The sequence below is a fragment of the Panicum virgatum genome, chromosome 3N (assembly GCF_016808335.1).
Source record: "Panicum virgatum strain AP13 chromosome 3N, P.virgatum_v5, whole genome shotgun sequence".
In the NCBI taxonomy this organism is placed as follows: Eukaryota; Viridiplantae; Streptophyta; class Magnoliopsida; order Poales; family Poaceae; genus Panicum; species Panicum virgatum.
The window spans coordinates 28,961,895-28,977,433 of NC_053147.1; the positions used below are offsets into that span (position 1 = coordinate 28,961,895).

Genomic DNA, 15,539 nt, shown 5'->3' on the forward strand with positions numbered 1-15,539 from the left:
GTTGAGGGAGGGCGGGGGTGGTTGGTGAGGCGGCGAGGCGCCGCCGCGTCGTGGGAGGTGGTCGAGGTGAGGATTTGGGTTTTCGGGGTTTGGGGTCCAATCTCCGACGGAACTAGAGGGATGGCCGGTGGCAGCGATGGTTGTGGGTTGCGGGTGGCGAGGTTGGCGGCGATGGCATCGCCAATCGGGTGATGGATGACCTCAGGTAAGCGATGCCGGCGGCGGGAGCAAGTGGCAGCACCAGAGAAGGGCGGGAGCAAGTGACAGCACCAGAGAAGGGCGGGGTGGCACGACGGGGGTGGGAGGCGGGCGGCATGGCGCCGCCAGCCACGGGCGGCGGCAGAAGGGATGTGCGGTGGTGGCTGTATATGCATTGTAGAAGACCAAGGAGGGAGAAAGAAGATACGCATGCTAAGCAGTTGTTGGTATGGGTAGCAACAAAAGCTCGCCGCCCCGTATTAGTAATGGCTAAGGATAAACTAATCATGGGCCGCAGCAAATAGGGTCTTTGTTGTTGAAAATCTGCTGACAAGTTTGTTAAATTCAAATGCAAAAAAAAAAAACTACATGGCTTGTACCCACACGACATTCTCAGAGCAAACGGCATTTCTGAACGTACAAACTTTGCCGTTGCACTATATCCGATCAACTCACCGCCCACCGTGTATAAACATGGACGCAAACCCGCGACTCACGGCAGCTTCTTTTGTGCTCCTTCCGTACTCCAGCCAGCGTGTCGGATCCAGGATTCGGATGCGAGCCTCCACAGGATTGGGCCCCTCCTGCCAGCGTCCAACGATTCGGCCGCAGCTTCTGCTGCCGGTCGTCGATTCGCCTCTAGGCTCTAGCCCTCTCCACACGATGCTCTTTTGCCTTTTTGTCTCTCCAGTGCTCCGATTCGTGGCACCGACACGATCATTTCGCGGCCGCGGATACGGAAGAACCCAGCGCGACGGAAGCGGCCGCGCTGACGCTGAAGAAGCCATGAAGCCATGGATCCGGCTGCTGCCGCTCGAATCGTTTCTCTAATAATACTAAAAGTACTTGTACGCATTGCCGCCAATCCTAATTACTACGTGCAGCCCTAGTTGAGGTGGCTTTTGTTTTCTGATGGAACAGCAGGGGTGTGAGCGGTGAGCCCCTCCCTAATTGAGGTGGCTTTTGTTAATCGTAAGAGACAAGCTGCTAAAGCCACATTATTGAGTGTCTTGTCACACGATGATGTTTTCTTTTGGAAAAATTGTCATACGATAATGACATGTCTCAAGCTATCATATCCACTCCGAGTGAACAGTGACCGACCCTTCTCTCTCTCTTAAACGTCTCTCTCTCTCCGTGTGAACTGTGTGGCGCTTATACTGCGCTTGTTTGCCTTCGCTTCAGCAGCATCTGCGGAGCGGCGGCGGCTACTCGCCTGCTCCCCCAGGGGGAAAGGGCACCGGCGACGGCGGCCGGCGAGGAGCTGGACCCTCGAGCCCGGATGCCTCCTCCCGAGCTACAGCTAGAGCAAGATGTAAGAAAACCTCTCTCTCTCTCTCTCTCTCTCTAGATCTCTGGTTATAGAACGTGCTATGCCCTATGCTACTAGCGGCGGCTGGCTGCTTGCACTTGCTCGATTCGCGCATTGTTCGGGAGTTAATCTGGCACCGACTGGTTTCGAGTGCACTTGCTGTCGTTTTCGACCAAATTTAGGGGCCGCGGAAAGACACAGATTTACTCGGACTCTAGATTTGTGGCTCGTCGCGCCCTCAGCTCCTGGTGGAAATGGTGTAGATTTGTGCACCTCAACAGCTTTTTTGTGATCCGTCTAATTTGTTATTTTCCTGTCTCATGGAAGATTTACTAGTTGTAGTAAACAAGGAGGCCTGACATTCCTCAGGACGGTAGAAGATGCCAAAACAGGAGTAGGGTTTGTGCATATTTGGAACCTTTTGCCTTTTTGTTTCTTGTTTCATACAAGGGAATAACAACCGATGTTCAGCGCGCTAGGGTACAGAACATGCGTGCTATGCTTAAACTGTGCTACATGGTATTTTCATTTGCCTGCTACGATTGGTACTTGCCTACTTGGCATCGGCAAAGCTGATTTAATGTGGAACAACCTCACGTTGTTATTTGTCATTTTGTCTGTGTGTTCACATCCGTTCATACAGAACACCAAGACTTTAGAATGACTTAAAAGCTGATCAAATATGAAGGGAACAAACTTGCAGACACCCTTGTCCTTCTCAGAGCAACATTTAGGAGCATGTTATTGCAAAACCAGGAGTTTGAAGCAAGGAACCTAAGTTTTTTTTGCAACTAGAAAGACTAGCTTCTGCATGGATGTTGAAGTTCATCCCAATTAGGTTGTAGTTTCATCAGTATCTGAGTTTTGTACTTATGTTGCCCCTTGCTTCGACAGAATGTTTGTTGAATAAAAATTACTTTGTTTTACAGCACTAATGTCTGATCCACCTACAACTGATGCTGGTGATGAACTGGAGAGCTACTCGTCCTTGGGTTTGACAGTACCATACTCACAGAAAGACAATGCTAAATTTCCAAAGGTTCTTTTGCTTCTGTCAGCATATCTTGACAAGATAGTTAAGGAGAATGAAGAGTTACTTGATTCCAGTAAAATAAAGGAGTCAACCACTATCTTTCATGGTCAGAGGGTGCCAGAACTTAGCATAAAACTCTATGCAGAACGCATCTTCAAGTATGCACAGTGCAGCCCATCTTGCTTTGTGTTGGGACTCATCTACATGGAGAGATATCTACAGCAACCAAACATTTACATGACATCATTTAGTGTTCATCGCTTGCTGATTACAAGTGTTGTTGTTGCTGCCAAATTCATAGATGATTCGTAAGAACCCACCACATCTTTTCAGTTACAATTTATCACTTCGTTTGTAAGCATGCTCTTACATACTGTTGACATACTTTTGAGTCTGTGAACCTTAGATTGATATTAGGTATTCATTGTGATATTGAACAGAGATGCAAACTCAACTTTAGCTAACTCAAATTAGCATCACTAGGAAATGCCCACATATGATGTTTTACCACATGGAATAGCTTTACATGTTTTGTGGTCTACCTTCTTTATAACATATTGGTATGGAGGCAATTATGCCTTCTTTGTATCATAAGAAGCATCTTTATCTCTGAATAACTTTTTCCATGATTGTCTGCCCATTTAAACCGCCAGTTAATAGGAATTCATTAATCAATCAGTTGTAAAAGGCAATAGGAATTCAAGGTTGGTAATATTGGGGTGAGGAAAGGAGAAGAGATGTTAACCAATGTTTTTTTTCTTCCCAAAAATATGACACAGAAGAAAGGTTTTCCAGTAACTTTTGCAATGCATTTTTGCAGGTTTTTCAACAATGCATACTACGGAAGAGTTGGAGGGATTAGCACAAGAGAGATGAACAGGCTTGAATTGGATTTGTTGTTCAGTCTGGACTTCAGACTTAAAGTCAATTTAGAGACTTTCAGAAGCTACTGCTTGCAGTTGGAGAAAGAAGCGCTAGCTCTTGTTCTAGAGAGACCGATCCAGGTCCAAGCCACCAAAGGGACAAAACCCTTGATTTGTAATGGCAGTGTTGATGAGACTTGCAAGCATGAGCTCGTGCGTGAGAAGTACAGCAGCCAGGCTCTCCAAGGATGTAGCTGGTAATTTGGGTTTATGACAGCCAGTTTTGAAGAAGTGTGGGTGGCCTGAGGACTGATAATTCTTTTATTTGACAATGTGCACTCTGATGACTTGAAATCATCTTCATTTTAGTTAGCGAGGCAGTTGTTTTACTTTTCTACAACATTGTAATTCTTAAGCCACGCTGAAAACGTCATTCGTGAAGTCTGGACACGTTTCAGTCTGGTCATGCTATCCAAATCCAATCCTGCAGATTATTTGGAAACTGTCAGGAATGGGTGCCTGACTGCTAAACCTGCGATGAACTAAGAAATATTCCTTTTTTTATTTTGAACTAAATCTATGAAATATTCAATCGGCAGTAGGATCAAGGTAAATACATCATGAAATGAACAGAAGAGAGTCGAAATTCAGGAAATTCAGGCTAGGGCTTCTTTGGTAACGAATTAATACAATCGCTAACACGGTTTTCTTATCAACTAGTAATAGCTAAGCACAATCCATATAATGATAATGAAAAGAACATCTTGAGTACTAACACGACAAAAGCTCACTCCCAGGCATGAGCTTTATTGTCACCCACTAGCATTCCACAGTTTCTTTTGCTTCCAGAACACCAGAGTTAGATAACAGATTGTCTTCTCTTGGTATTGAGCACCCGCATCGCATTTCCTGTTCTCCCCACCACTATCTGCTCACGCAGAGCTGGGTTGAAGATGCTCATACCAGAACCAGAGGGCACACTGGGTTTCACCCGAGCAGGTGAAATTGCAACTCTCTTCTGGATGCTGAAACACAACCTGCTTGTGTTCCCAGGACCTCCTGGCGCCGTTCCCAGCTTCTGCTGTGGTGTCACTATTTTGTTCCACAAGCCTGGCATTGGAGGGCTTGTAAACTTGCTGCTGCTGCCAAAATCAATTCTTCTCAACTTTGCTCCATCTGGGGTTGCATCAACTGTCCCATGTCTGGGAAGGGGTGTTGCTGGAATTGATCCAAATGCTGCGACTGATCTTCTAGGCATATGGGCATGATTAAGTCGAGATGCTGCTCTCTTTTCATTGAGCACGGACAGCTGCTCGCCAACAGATGGTAATATTGCCATTGAGGAACGCCTTTTAGGCTGGATAGGGATTTGCCGGATCATCGGAGTCAGGGATACACGCCTTGCTTTGCCAACAGCCTTATTAGGATCAGACCCAGGATGTGCTTTGTTCATCGTCACAGGAATGTTCTCTTTGTTTTGAATTGTTGGTGCTTTACTGAACCTTGATCTAGAAAGGCCCGAAGGTGGTGCATAGTTGTTATTCCTTCCCTGAGGTTGTCTCTGCCTCATAGGAACAAGCGGTGGCCTTGAAGATCTAGCAGAATCCCTAGCAGCCACCTTCTTCTCATTGCCTAATTCATTTTCCAGCTCTCTAATCTGTGCAGACGAAAAATGTACATTTCATGAGCACAGGTTAGGTAGAATACACAGAAGGCTTGCTCTTTTAGGAATTAAAAAGAACTGGTTCCCCCACTCACCCGCTGCTGATAATTTTTGCATGCTTGTTCGGCATCCTTCACCTGTCGCAAAATAATTTTTGCTTTAACATGTAATTCCAGAACAGTAGGTATCTAATAGGATAGAAATTAATACAATGAGATTCGAGGTGATACCTTTTCATTTAGTGTTCTGAACACATTCTCACGAGAAGCATACTTGAGTTGCATCAACTGCAAGCTTTGATTCAGATGTGCATTTTCTTTTTCCTCATGCCGAAGTTTCTCAGACTGGAATGGACTTATAGTTAAGAACGTAATATAACAGTTAATATCATGTTATAACTTTCAGTGTGATACAAGAGTAAAAATACCATCTGTTTGAACTTCAAACTTTCAGCTGGATCCGCTTGCTTACGAGCAGGGCCATGTTCTACAGCCCGGACTCTACTAGCAAAATTTAGGGAACAAAGAGTTTCTCCTGAATCTGTAGAGCTTGGACTTATCTGTATGAACATTAGTGTCTTGCAATCTCCACCTGTAAATGGTGAACGAATAAGGTTGTCTCCCTGTTCTTTTTTTGTTTGTTTATTTGTTTGGACATTCTACTGCACAAGTGAAAATCAGTAGAGGTAAATGAAACTCCGTCATTTAGCTAAAAACCAGCGCAGTAAGATTGTATATCTCAGTAAAAGTCGAATGAATAAGTTTTTGTTGGTTTCGACATTCTAATGCATGAATGCAAATCAGTAGAAGGAAACAAAACATGAAACCCCCTCATTTAGCTCAAAATCGGTGTACTTGCCACACAAGTAATACAAGGAGAAAACTTACCTAATGAGCTTTGTAGCAAATGAGTTAGCTTGGAGTTCCTATTTGACATAAAAAGGAGACGATTAGAACAATATAATATAAGCAGCTAATCAAGATTGTATGAATAGGACTAACTAACCTGTATGGGATATGAGAATGTTTTGATGCAAGGGCAGATATGACATCACCCAAGGCAGAGAGTGATTTGTTGATAAACTGTGACTCCTTCAGCCTATCCCCTTCTACTCCAGTTTTAGCTACTCTCTCACTTCCAGCAAGGTCAACCAACCACATGTGGCTTCTACTCCTCTGACCCGTCACCAAATGCTCGCTCCTGACAGTAACCCTAACCAAACTGCAAATAGAATACAAATTCGGGTACATAACATGAGACAAAATGTTTTATCTTATTGCTGCAGTAGTAATAATGACAGGTCTATGCCGAGCTGACAAACTGAATCTAATTGGTAGCAATCTATTTTTGGAAAATTGAATCATATTCTAGAATTAATTGGAATGATGTAACATAAGGTAAAACACCACAACCCTCACCAGTGGGAGCGGCTACTGAGCTCATTGGCATTTGTTGATCCAACAGATCTGTTTCGGGCGCCAAATTTCAGTTTCTCCCACACGCCATCTATATTATAAACTGGAGCCTCAATCAAACCAGGCACCTCTTGTGTCCCATCGGCACTTTGCTTAACATCCAACCTAGAAAGGTAACAAGAAACCATGCTTCATCAGAAAAAAGAAAGAAAAGAAATCAAAAAGGGGAAAGAAATGAAATGTACCTTTTTGATTGATCATTGCTCTCATCAAGCAGATCTCTGATTTTTTCATTATAGACTTCCAATATGCTTACTGAGAAGGTGTATGCAATAGACGTACTCCTCTCCTCTGACATTCTGAATAATTCTTCCAAAGCCCTATAATTTACACCCCTATCTTCTGGAACACCTTCCATCGTGAAGGTTTTCCCAGTTCCTGTTTGTCCGTAAGCGAATATGCATACGTTGAAGCCATCCATCACTGACCTAACAACGGGTACGGTCTCTGAAAATACAGTCTCTGAAAAAAAAGATTAGAATACAACCGGTTAAGTTCAGCATCTTTAAACAGGTCTGCTACTAGCATATGGGACAACTCAGCTGCTGGAATACTACTAGCATATGGGACAACTCAGCTGCTGGAATACTACTAGCATACAGGACAACTCAAGCTACTGGAATACAACTTGTAAACTACTAGCATACAAGACAAGTCAGCTAGGTACAGTTTATGTAACTATTCACAAACATACCTTGATCATCATCTGGACCAAAAACATGATCAAACTTGAAAGACTTTCTTTCTTTTTCAGAGGGGATGAACTGCAGCTCAATCTCTTGTGATGAGTCGATCTCAACCACAGACGAGCACCCACGGGTCATCTCATCAGAGCTCAGAGGCCTGCATCTGCAGAACACCCTTATGTTCCCCCTCAGCTCAATAAGTTCATTGTATAGACGCTTCCTCTCAGCACACTCATCTGCGTACTTCTTCTTCAGGCCATCATATCTAGGTCCGCACTGATCAGCACACTTGGCCACCTGCTGTTTGTACCTCTCCAAGAGGCTGTTATACTTTTCCCCTACAAACAAGCAAACAATGGCCAAAAATTATTAATTATAGTAGGCAAAATGCTTCAATTGTTAAGCAAGGCATGTGCAAGTTTCTCTGTGTACCAAGGAAGCGGAGGGCAGCAGCACCATCACGACTGGTGATCTCCTTAAGCAGCGGTGACAGGGTAAGGGTGTTGTCTTCTTGATTTCCAAACTCCTGAAACAAATACTTGACGAAATAAGAAGCAAACAGAGCATCTTTCCTCCTGAAATAAAATTCAACCACAGTCCGTAATTAATAAGGGGACAATTGACATTTTGTTGTTCCTTTCATGTGTTAGTTTTCTAATTCGATTCCCAAATTGTCAAATTTTCCCATCAAGGATGAGCACGAGCAGAAATCTACATAATTCTACGGCCTCACCTCCATGAAGATGCGGACAGCCTCCCCTACTCCAGCGACCACCTCCTTCTCCTTCTCCTCCTCCTCCTCCTCCTTCTCCTTCTCCACCTCGCAGCTCGCCGCCGTGTCCTCACCTGACAAACAAGTTCCCCACCGTGAGACGGACGACGACAGAAATCTACTTCCCAGCTGACACTTGCTACGAGACCAAGAGGCCGAACCTGTGGGCTCCTGAGTTGACGGCTGCGGCGCGGCCGACACGGGCGATGGCGGCAGCGCGCTGTTCGGGTCTCCTCCGGGCGCGCGTTGATCTGGGCTCGCGGGATCCGCGCACTCCCCCGCGCCGCGCTCATCGTCACCTGGCAAGAAAACACTGGACCGCGTGAGACGAGCACGCACACCAGGCCAACCCACCCACCCACCCACGAGAAACCCTACTCCATCGCCTCGGAACTATGAAACCGTACCTTGCGGTGGCAGCTGCTGCGGCGGAGACGCGGCCAGCGGCGAGGAGGATGCCCCCACGGCGACAGGATCTGCCTCCATCGCTGCGATCTGGGGGTCCGGGCCTCCGGGGAGGAGGGGATCCGCTCACTGGGGATCCGGGGGCGTTCTCGAGGAGGAGACGAGCGGGCGGTTTGGGAATGGGCTTCGGGTTGGGGGAGAAGCGGAGCTGCGGAGGATTCGATTTTTGAATTGGACGGATCCGTGGGGATGGGGTTTGGCTGTGGGGGAGGATATGACCGTTTGGGAGGCCGCGCCTATTTATTTTTTTGCGTTCGTTTGCGGGGTGGATGGCCGCGTTGCGGTGGGAGCCGTGGATCCTGCGATGGGTGGCCTGGATTCGGTTTCTGCTTTACCGTTGTGGCTCGTGAACGAGAACGGGGACGTTTCTATTTACTGAGGATATATTTATTATATATATTCTATAAAGAGCTAATAGATATATTTTGTTTTCCAAAATTGGGCAAGCTCTCAGGTGCCCGTGTCCGGAGTTCTCCACGCCAAGGAAAGATGGGGGGAAATTTACCCGCAAAAAAAAAGATGGGGGGAAATTCTCGTAGAAACAAAAGATTTATGTTTCAAAATTCTCTTGTCGGGATGAAAAAACTAGATGTTACAGCAGTGTATAGGCAAAGGTGGGGGTTTTTCCCCACATGAACCTGTTCCATTTTGTACACCTACAAATTCAGGGGTGACATATAGGCAAGTATCTAAACAGTCGGAGCCACACAGAATATTGCCTAGGGCACGCTACAGTAGTATTTATGTACACTACAATACATCTGTGCATCATGCTATTCCACTGGCTGAGTGGGAACAAGTCTCCCAAGGACCACAGAAAAAGGCACCAAAAATCTACTGAACTACCAGGCTGAGACTGGCTCCCCTTGGTGCTTCAGGATCAGATCACATCCAATCAACATAATCAGATGATGATTTTGCTCCTCGTTTGGGCTTCGTGTACCTGTTATTCTCAAACTTCGCTTTGGTAAGGAGGGAATCCAGAACTGCTGCTTCAGCAAGATCGTAAGGTGCCATCAATACACTGCAGGCATAATATCCACATGGGTGGGGGTAAGAGAAATAGAAGATCAGGATAGTCAATGCTAAATAAGAAGGCAATAATACATGGATAATACAGTCCTATTTGTTATGGGGACAAAATACTTGCGACTACTATAATTGTATCCCGTGTAGCCCTTTTATTATTAGTTGTACCCAATCAGTATAGAGCCCGAACTCCCTCAACCTCAATTTGCTTCTAAATCCTCTCTACTCATCAACAGATGGATCCAACAAGTTCCTACTGGTCAGAACTATATTGCTTCCATAAGATTTAAAAGTGTGAAAATTTGAATGTGATCTCTTTCACTATTTCAATTTAGTGCGACATGTATTGTAGGATGTAGGATCAGCTAAATTAGATCTTTACCCTCATGCTAACTGACAAAAAGAGTAGCTCTTGGGTCTTGGTAATGGATATGTACCTAGAAAGAACATCCTCCAAAATTGTGTGTTGGCAAGGCGTAACAAAGTATATGCACTTTCTTGGGCACTGCCCAACAGCAAGCTGAACAAGGTCATCTTCACCATTACCTGCAAATAAAAGGTTGTGTTGATTTCAAAGAAGTATTGAACTTTTTCTTAGAAAAAGATAAAGTGCGGATATTGCTTAATATAACTACTATGAGGGTTCCTACAAACTTAAGCCAAAGAGTCTGTGGTGGACTTACCTTGAGATATTGCACGAGCGGTACCAATATCATCCGAAAATGAAAATACATGAGGAGCCCTTTTAACACAAGAATATGGGCATCCTGCACGTGGACATCAATAATTGCAATCTGTCAGATAAAGTTGACAAAACATGTCCAGACGATTGATATTAACAACTACATAAAAGGCCTACTCCTATGTATATGCTATAACTCTGTAAAAACTAGGAAAGTGAAGGAGTTCGGTTGCATCAACAGAAGGAACTCAACCCTATGCATAGTATTTTCTGATTCTAAAATGAGGACTACAGCATTGTCCAAATAAAAATTGATATCTGGTGCCACCAATTAAATTAGTACAACATGGTGATTAATCTCTTATAGTTAAGGATATCAGAGAAATGATGAAATTTTGTGAAACTTAGTCTTCTGGTGCCAATTCTAACACTAATATCTAATTGAAGTTTGGCAGCAAATCTCATTCTTAACAAAACTATGATTGACAAAAAGACTTGTGCCCTGCCCAAAACCCTCATCCTTAACCATTGAGGAAATACAAGTGCAACAAGTACCAGTGCCAATGCATAGAAGTTCATTTACAAATATGTCACGGGCTTCACACTCAGGTTCATCAAATGGGTCGACATTGTTCCTGCACAATATTGTAACAGAAGCACATGAGTTGGAATTTATTGAGAGTGAGACTGTACTGAAGCAAAGATCCCTATTGTCTTTTTTAGATAGACCTACCAGACCTCACAAAAAAACTATAAAAGTATTCACAAACGCAGAAACTACAGTGTCATAAGAAATTGGAAAGTGAACAAAGAACATAAATCATCAGTGGGTTTGGATTTTGGAATATGGATTGAGAGAGGAGTTGGTAACTAAGCCCAGGGATTAATTACCAGATTGTTGAGTGGATCAAACTAAAAGAATTTTTTTTCAGAACGAGCAACGAAAGTACTTAATGTAATGCATGCTAGGTTTATCTTACTCTCTTCTTATAATAAAGGAAATAACGATGGGAACTCATATAATCAAAATAATGATAATCAACCTTTCATTAGGTACTACCATAGGCAAAATCTGAAGTCAAGTGATTCTTATTCTTTCTCCTATTTTTCTCCGCAGGCAACCCAGTGCTAGTGCAGAATTATCTTACTCTTTGACCAACTGTCCAACTATGTTTTGAACCACGCATGTTCCAGAATTTCACCGTATTGGTAGTTATTATAAGTTTACTAGGAATCATCACAGCTCTTTAATTCGTTACGATCAAAACATATTCAAGATTGCCATAAGAAATGGCTGTTACAACCTGATCTATCATCTACACTGAAAACTCATGAAAGGAGAGGAGCCCTGCTATTATTAGTGTTAGCTACCAAAAAAAGTGTATATAAAATATTGTTCTGCTCAGCATCCATGATATGTTCAGAATACAAGCTGATGGATGTATTCTCTACCTTTCAACCATCATGTCTTGGTTGCCAGATAACATCTGTGTGTGAAACAAAACAGTGTAACTGACAGTGATATGTAACCAGAAGGTGAAGAAAAAAATAATGAAATATACTCTCCAGTAAAACCAACCGACCTGTTGGGTTAGAGCGACTCCAGCGGTAGTCCCTAAATGAGACCCTTCAAATGCTAAATGGAGGTTACCTCTATTTTTTACAAGCCTCCAAATTTGCTCTAACTCCAGCAATAGTCCTCAATTCTAACTTATAATAGAGGGCTTCCTAGAGACCCCCTAGGAATGGAGGGTGGAGGAGGGGATCTGGAGGCCTTCCCAAAATATAGGGTCTGCTGGAGTGCATTTTTTTGCCTTAGCCCTCTAAACTTGGATGGGGATTGTTTAGATGGTCTGATGGAGTTGTTCTTATATCGAGGCTGATTTCTAAAATTTTAGCTAAATATAGCTGTTTCTAATTTCTACTACTGAACTTTAAATTATCAAAAGCACCTTCATCATTCTGAAATCCTTGAGGCCACACTTGCACTTTGAATTGTAATTGTTTGATGATGTTTGGTTGCAGTTACTATGATAGCATCCATAAGCACATGCACTGAACACAGGGATAGTACACAGAATTACCTGATAGGCCTTGATCACTCGTCTGATTATTAAATCTGCGTTTTCTGGGTCCTTGCAAACATCAGGATGGAATTCCTTCACCTGTAACAGAGCTCCCAATGTTATGTCGTGGCATGGTGGTCAAACGAAAATAGTACTACGATGTTTTAGCTTAGCAAAAGCCCTCCTTGCACACCCGTAGTTTACAAGATAAAAAAAATGCTTCTAATTCTTAAGGTACTGTTCCTTCTATAAAAAACAATGAAAAGATTTCATAATGCAAATAGGTTGGAGAATCTGTGAGTTCTTCTTATGCTTTTCCATTCGCTGCTTTCTTCCTCCTAATCACAAAGAAATCAACCCTCAAAATGGTGGTTCCAAAGACAAGATTAATAGTTCAAGGAGATCATGGAGGTAGGCAGCCAAGTTCTTTGGATATACACTAACAGTTGACTACTCTGTAATGAAGCGGAAGAGGCACACTAGACACTACCCGGGCACGGAAGGCGGCCTTGAGCTGGGCGGCAGAGTAGCAGGCGGTAGCGTCCAGGCCAAGGATCTGGAAGGGCGTGGCGCGCGGGTCCAGTATCCTCCCCGTCTCTCCCTCGCCGCCCCCACCCAGCGCCGAGACGCGCGCCGGGCGGAGGGCCGCGCCGAGACGCGGAGACGGCGGCGGCAGTGCCCTCGAGCCGAAAGGGAAGGACGGTGCGGCGGCGGACATCATTGCATTGTTCTGAGCTGAGAGGCTCCCGCAGCTTCGCGGCTCGCGTGGCTGTGTGGCGCTCGTCGCTGTGCCGTCTGCTGGCCTGCTGCGTTGTGCGTGGATCGAGCTTGTGATCGTGACCTGGGATTATGTGGTCACTTAATTACTAACCTTTTTTTCTAAAAAAATTACTAACCTTTGGTTTCGAAATACTTAGCACTTCTCGTTTAGCATGACAATTTTGACCAAGCGTTTTTTTCTTAAAAAAATTGTACATACTTAAAAATCTCAAATAATAATAAAGTTTATTTCATAACAAATATACTGATATATAAACATTAAATATATTTAAATATTCTATAGAAAAAACATTTGGTCAAAGTTGGACATAATGTATCATTTAAAAATAGTTTTAAATGATATATTAATATTCTTGTAAATGATATATTAATATTTGGTCAAAGTTGGTCATCATGTATCCTGGTTACACCATTCTCATCATGCAACGCAAAATCATTTAAAAATAACTTCGTAGAGTTATCAATGAAACATAATATTCTTGTAGGTGTATGTTGAGAGATCTAATTTAATCGTTGACCGTTAGGAAGGTCTAGAACAATGATGTTGTTGTTCTTGTTTTGTTCTTTTTTTCTCCTTTCTCTTATTTATCTATTTTATTTTCTCTTATTTATCTATTTTATTTTCCTTTTTTAATTTGCATTGTCATACAATTTGTCTCTATTTTATTTATTGAAAATATATTATATGGACATGCATTTAACCTCTTCTTTTTTATTTCTATAATAATTGTTTTTCTATATTTTAATCTTTTTTACTATCTTTGTACAAATATTAATTGATCATGTCATTCTAATAGTTTTTTAAAAAAAACTTAGTTCAATGAGTTTCTTTGGGAACTTGTTATGAACGAGTTTTATTGGAGAAGCCGAACAAATTTAGACTTATGTGCATAAGTTATAAGTTATTTAGGAATGTAGAATAGAAAGTTTTCTATAGAATAAGTTATCCAAACAAGATTCTCGTAAAAAATTTCATATATAATGACAAAAGGATGTAGAATGTTTGGCAGTTTATAAAATTGTTGGGTTTTAGTTGTCATCATCATAGTTTCTTCATTTCTAATAATATTTTTAATTACATTACCATATACTCCTTAACGGTCTCATAAGTTGTCCATACTGTTCCATAAGTTTTTCATAATGTCAATGAGAGAGGGGTCAGGGGGATGAGAGACAACGAGGCGGTAATTCCTAAAACAACTACCTCATAGATTAAAATTAAAATTATATGGCCATTTTGCTCATAATTGTGTGAGAGTTATTATTGTCATAGTATTACTGCGAGATAAAATATTTATTTTTTTATTCTACAAATTAAGTGATATAGTATTACTGTGAGATAAAAAATACAATGCATATACGGTGTACGAACAAGCTAGAGTGCTAACAGTTGGTGAACTCTTATGTTTGTCGAAGTATTTAGGCAAAATTTGCTGCAGGACACCGTTGAAATGCTGCCTTTGCCACAAGCCACTAAAAAACCGTGTCGCTGCTCAGGGACACTAGAAAATCACAGCTCTTTGCTGGAAGACACCACACCCACTATTTTATTCAATTTAACTGGAAAGAGATACAAAATGACAATATTACCCTTACTGCCTTATCCTCTCCCGTGGCTTATCCTCTCCCATGGCCCCGACACGGCGAGGAGCAGCTGCTTCACGTACTCACAGCCGCCGCCGGCCAGCTTCCGCTGCTCCTCCACACCCCTGCCATCCGCAGCCTGCTCCTCGATGTCGTAGCCGTCGTTGTGGGAGTTGCCGTTGGCATCTGCCTCCACCGTCGAGCAGGTGCGCCTAAAGCTTGTCCTTCATGAGCCCTGTGACCATCCACGCGAGCAGCCCAGTGGCCTCGTCGGCCGACGCGCACTGTGGCTCGAGGATCTTGCGGAGAAGGAAGATCGGGACCTGGTTCTCGTGCTGTCGTGCATGAGCATGTCGCGGAGGAGTGTGCACAGACCTCCTTCCGGCAAAGTCAACGAGGTGTGCCATCCTCGACGACACCCACCGCAGCGCCCTGCCGTACCCCTCGGCCGCCGTGTCTCACCGCTGAAGTCGAGGTAGCAGTGGTAGTGGGCACGGACCTCCAGCCGCTCGCGAGAACTGCTGGACGAGGCCCTCGAGCTCCGTCGCTGCCCACCTGCGCGCTCCACTGCCGCGGGGCATGATCCGCGCACCCCACCGCCGCCGCTCCGCCCTGCCACGCATGGGAGCGCCGCCACCCACTCCTCCCACCTAGCCTCTGCGGGGCTGCGCGCGCATGGGAGAGGCAGAGGGCTGCGCGCCGAGAGGCCTCCCGCCGGCGTGGCCGTTGCCGGGAGGGGCCAGCCGCTGGGGAGAATCGACGCGCCGTCGGTCGTCATCTGTTCGCGTTGGCCGCGGGGAGAGAGCACCGCCGGAGATGCACACCAGCACTCCTACGCACTGGGAGGGGCGTCCGCCGGGGTTGCGCGTGGGGAGAAGACGCCGGGGATGCGCATGGGGAAGGGGCTACAGTTGGAGGGCCGCCGGCAGCC

At 44.2% G+C, this 15,539-nt stretch overlaps 3 protein-coding genes across 4 annotated transcripts; 1 reads left to right on the forward strand and 2 right to left on the reverse strand.

Annotated features, from left to right (window-relative positions):
* Nucleotides 1-1,308: 1,308 nt before the first annotated feature.
* LOC120665571 (cyclin-P3-1-like) lies at nucleotides 1,309-3,908 on the forward strand. 2 transcript variants are annotated; one of them, XM_039945165.1, is made up of 3 exons: nucleotides 1,309-1,513; nucleotides 2,440-2,851; nucleotides 3,364-3,908. In XM_039945165.1, the coding sequence occupies exons 2-3, from the start codon at nucleotides 2,445-2,447 to the stop codon at nucleotides 3,665-3,667; spliced, it is 711 nt and encodes a 236-aa protein (XP_039801099.1). In that variant the 5' UTR covers nucleotides 1,309-1,513; nucleotides 2,440-2,444; the 3' UTR covers nucleotides 3,668-3,908. The 2 variants fall into 2 exon arrangements, with proteins under 2 accessions (XP_039801099.1, XP_039801100.1); XM_039945166.1 differs by lacking the exon at nucleotides 1,309-1,513 and adding an exon at nucleotides 2,178-2,348.
* A 134-nt stretch (nucleotides 3,909-4,042) lies between these two features.
* LOC120665570 (kinesin-like protein KIN-14J) lies at nucleotides 4,043-8,679 on the reverse strand. The gene is made up of 13 exons (XM_039945164.1): nucleotides 8,410-8,679; nucleotides 8,164-8,301; nucleotides 7,964-8,076; nucleotides 7,663-7,756; nucleotides 7,239-7,568; nucleotides 6,730-7,006; nucleotides 6,488-6,649; nucleotides 6,075-6,290; nucleotides 5,957-5,994; nucleotides 5,497-5,660; nucleotides 5,300-5,413; nucleotides 5,165-5,206; nucleotides 4,043-5,063 (listed from the first exon to the last, which is right to left on the reverse strand). Exons 1-13 carry the CDS (start codon nucleotides 8,486-8,488, stop codon nucleotides 4,266-4,268), a joined length of 2,565 nt encoding a protein of 854 aa, XP_039801098.1. The 5' UTR covers nucleotides 8,489-8,679; the 3' UTR covers nucleotides 4,043-4,265.
* A 337-nt stretch (nucleotides 8,680-9,016) lies between these two features.
* LOC120665572 lies at nucleotides 9,017-13,059 on the reverse strand. Its single transcript, XM_039945167.1, has 7 exons — nucleotides 12,735-13,059; nucleotides 12,263-12,343; nucleotides 11,631-11,665; nucleotides 10,734-10,813; nucleotides 10,180-10,263; nucleotides 9,934-10,042; nucleotides 9,017-9,491 (listed from the first exon to the last, which is right to left on the reverse strand). Exons 1-7 carry the CDS (start codon nucleotides 12,963-12,965, stop codon nucleotides 9,353-9,355), a joined length of 759 nt encoding a protein of 252 aa, XP_039801101.1. The 5' UTR covers nucleotides 12,966-13,059; the 3' UTR covers nucleotides 9,017-9,352.
* Nucleotides 13,060-15,539: the final 2,480 nt, after the last annotated feature.

Coding starts and splice junctions, on each gene's coding strand:
- LOC120665571 (XM_039945165.1), top strand. CDS start 2,445: ATGTCTGATCCACCTACAACTGATGCTGGTGATGAACTGGAGAGCTAC. Junction 2,852..3,363: donor GCCAAATTCATAGATGATTC/GTAAGAACCCAC, acceptor GCATTTTTGCAG/GTTTTTCAACAATGCATACT.
- LOC120665570 (XM_039945164.1), bottom strand. CDS start 8,488: ATGGAGGCAGATCCTGTCGCCGTGGGGGCATCCTCCTCGCCGCTGGCC. Junction 8,077..8,163: donor GTCAACTCAGGAGCCCACAG/GTTCGGCCTCTT, acceptor CTTGTTTGTCAG/GTGAGGACACGGCGGCGAGC. Junction 5,661..5,956: donor TTTGCTACAAAGCTCATTAG/GTAAGTTTTCTC, acceptor CACCATTTACAG/GTGGAGATTGCAAGACACTA.
- LOC120665572 (XM_039945167.1), bottom strand. CDS start 12,965: ATGATGTCCGCCGCCGCACCGTCCTTCCCTTTCGGCTCGAGGGCACTG. Junction 10,814..11,630: donor CAAGACATGATGGTTGAAAG/GTAGAGAATACA, acceptor AATATTGTGCAG/GAACAATGTCGACCCATTTG. Junction 10,264..10,733: donor ACTTCTATGCATTGGCACTG/GTACTTGTTGCA, acceptor GTCCACGTGCAG/GATGCCCATATTCTTGTGTT.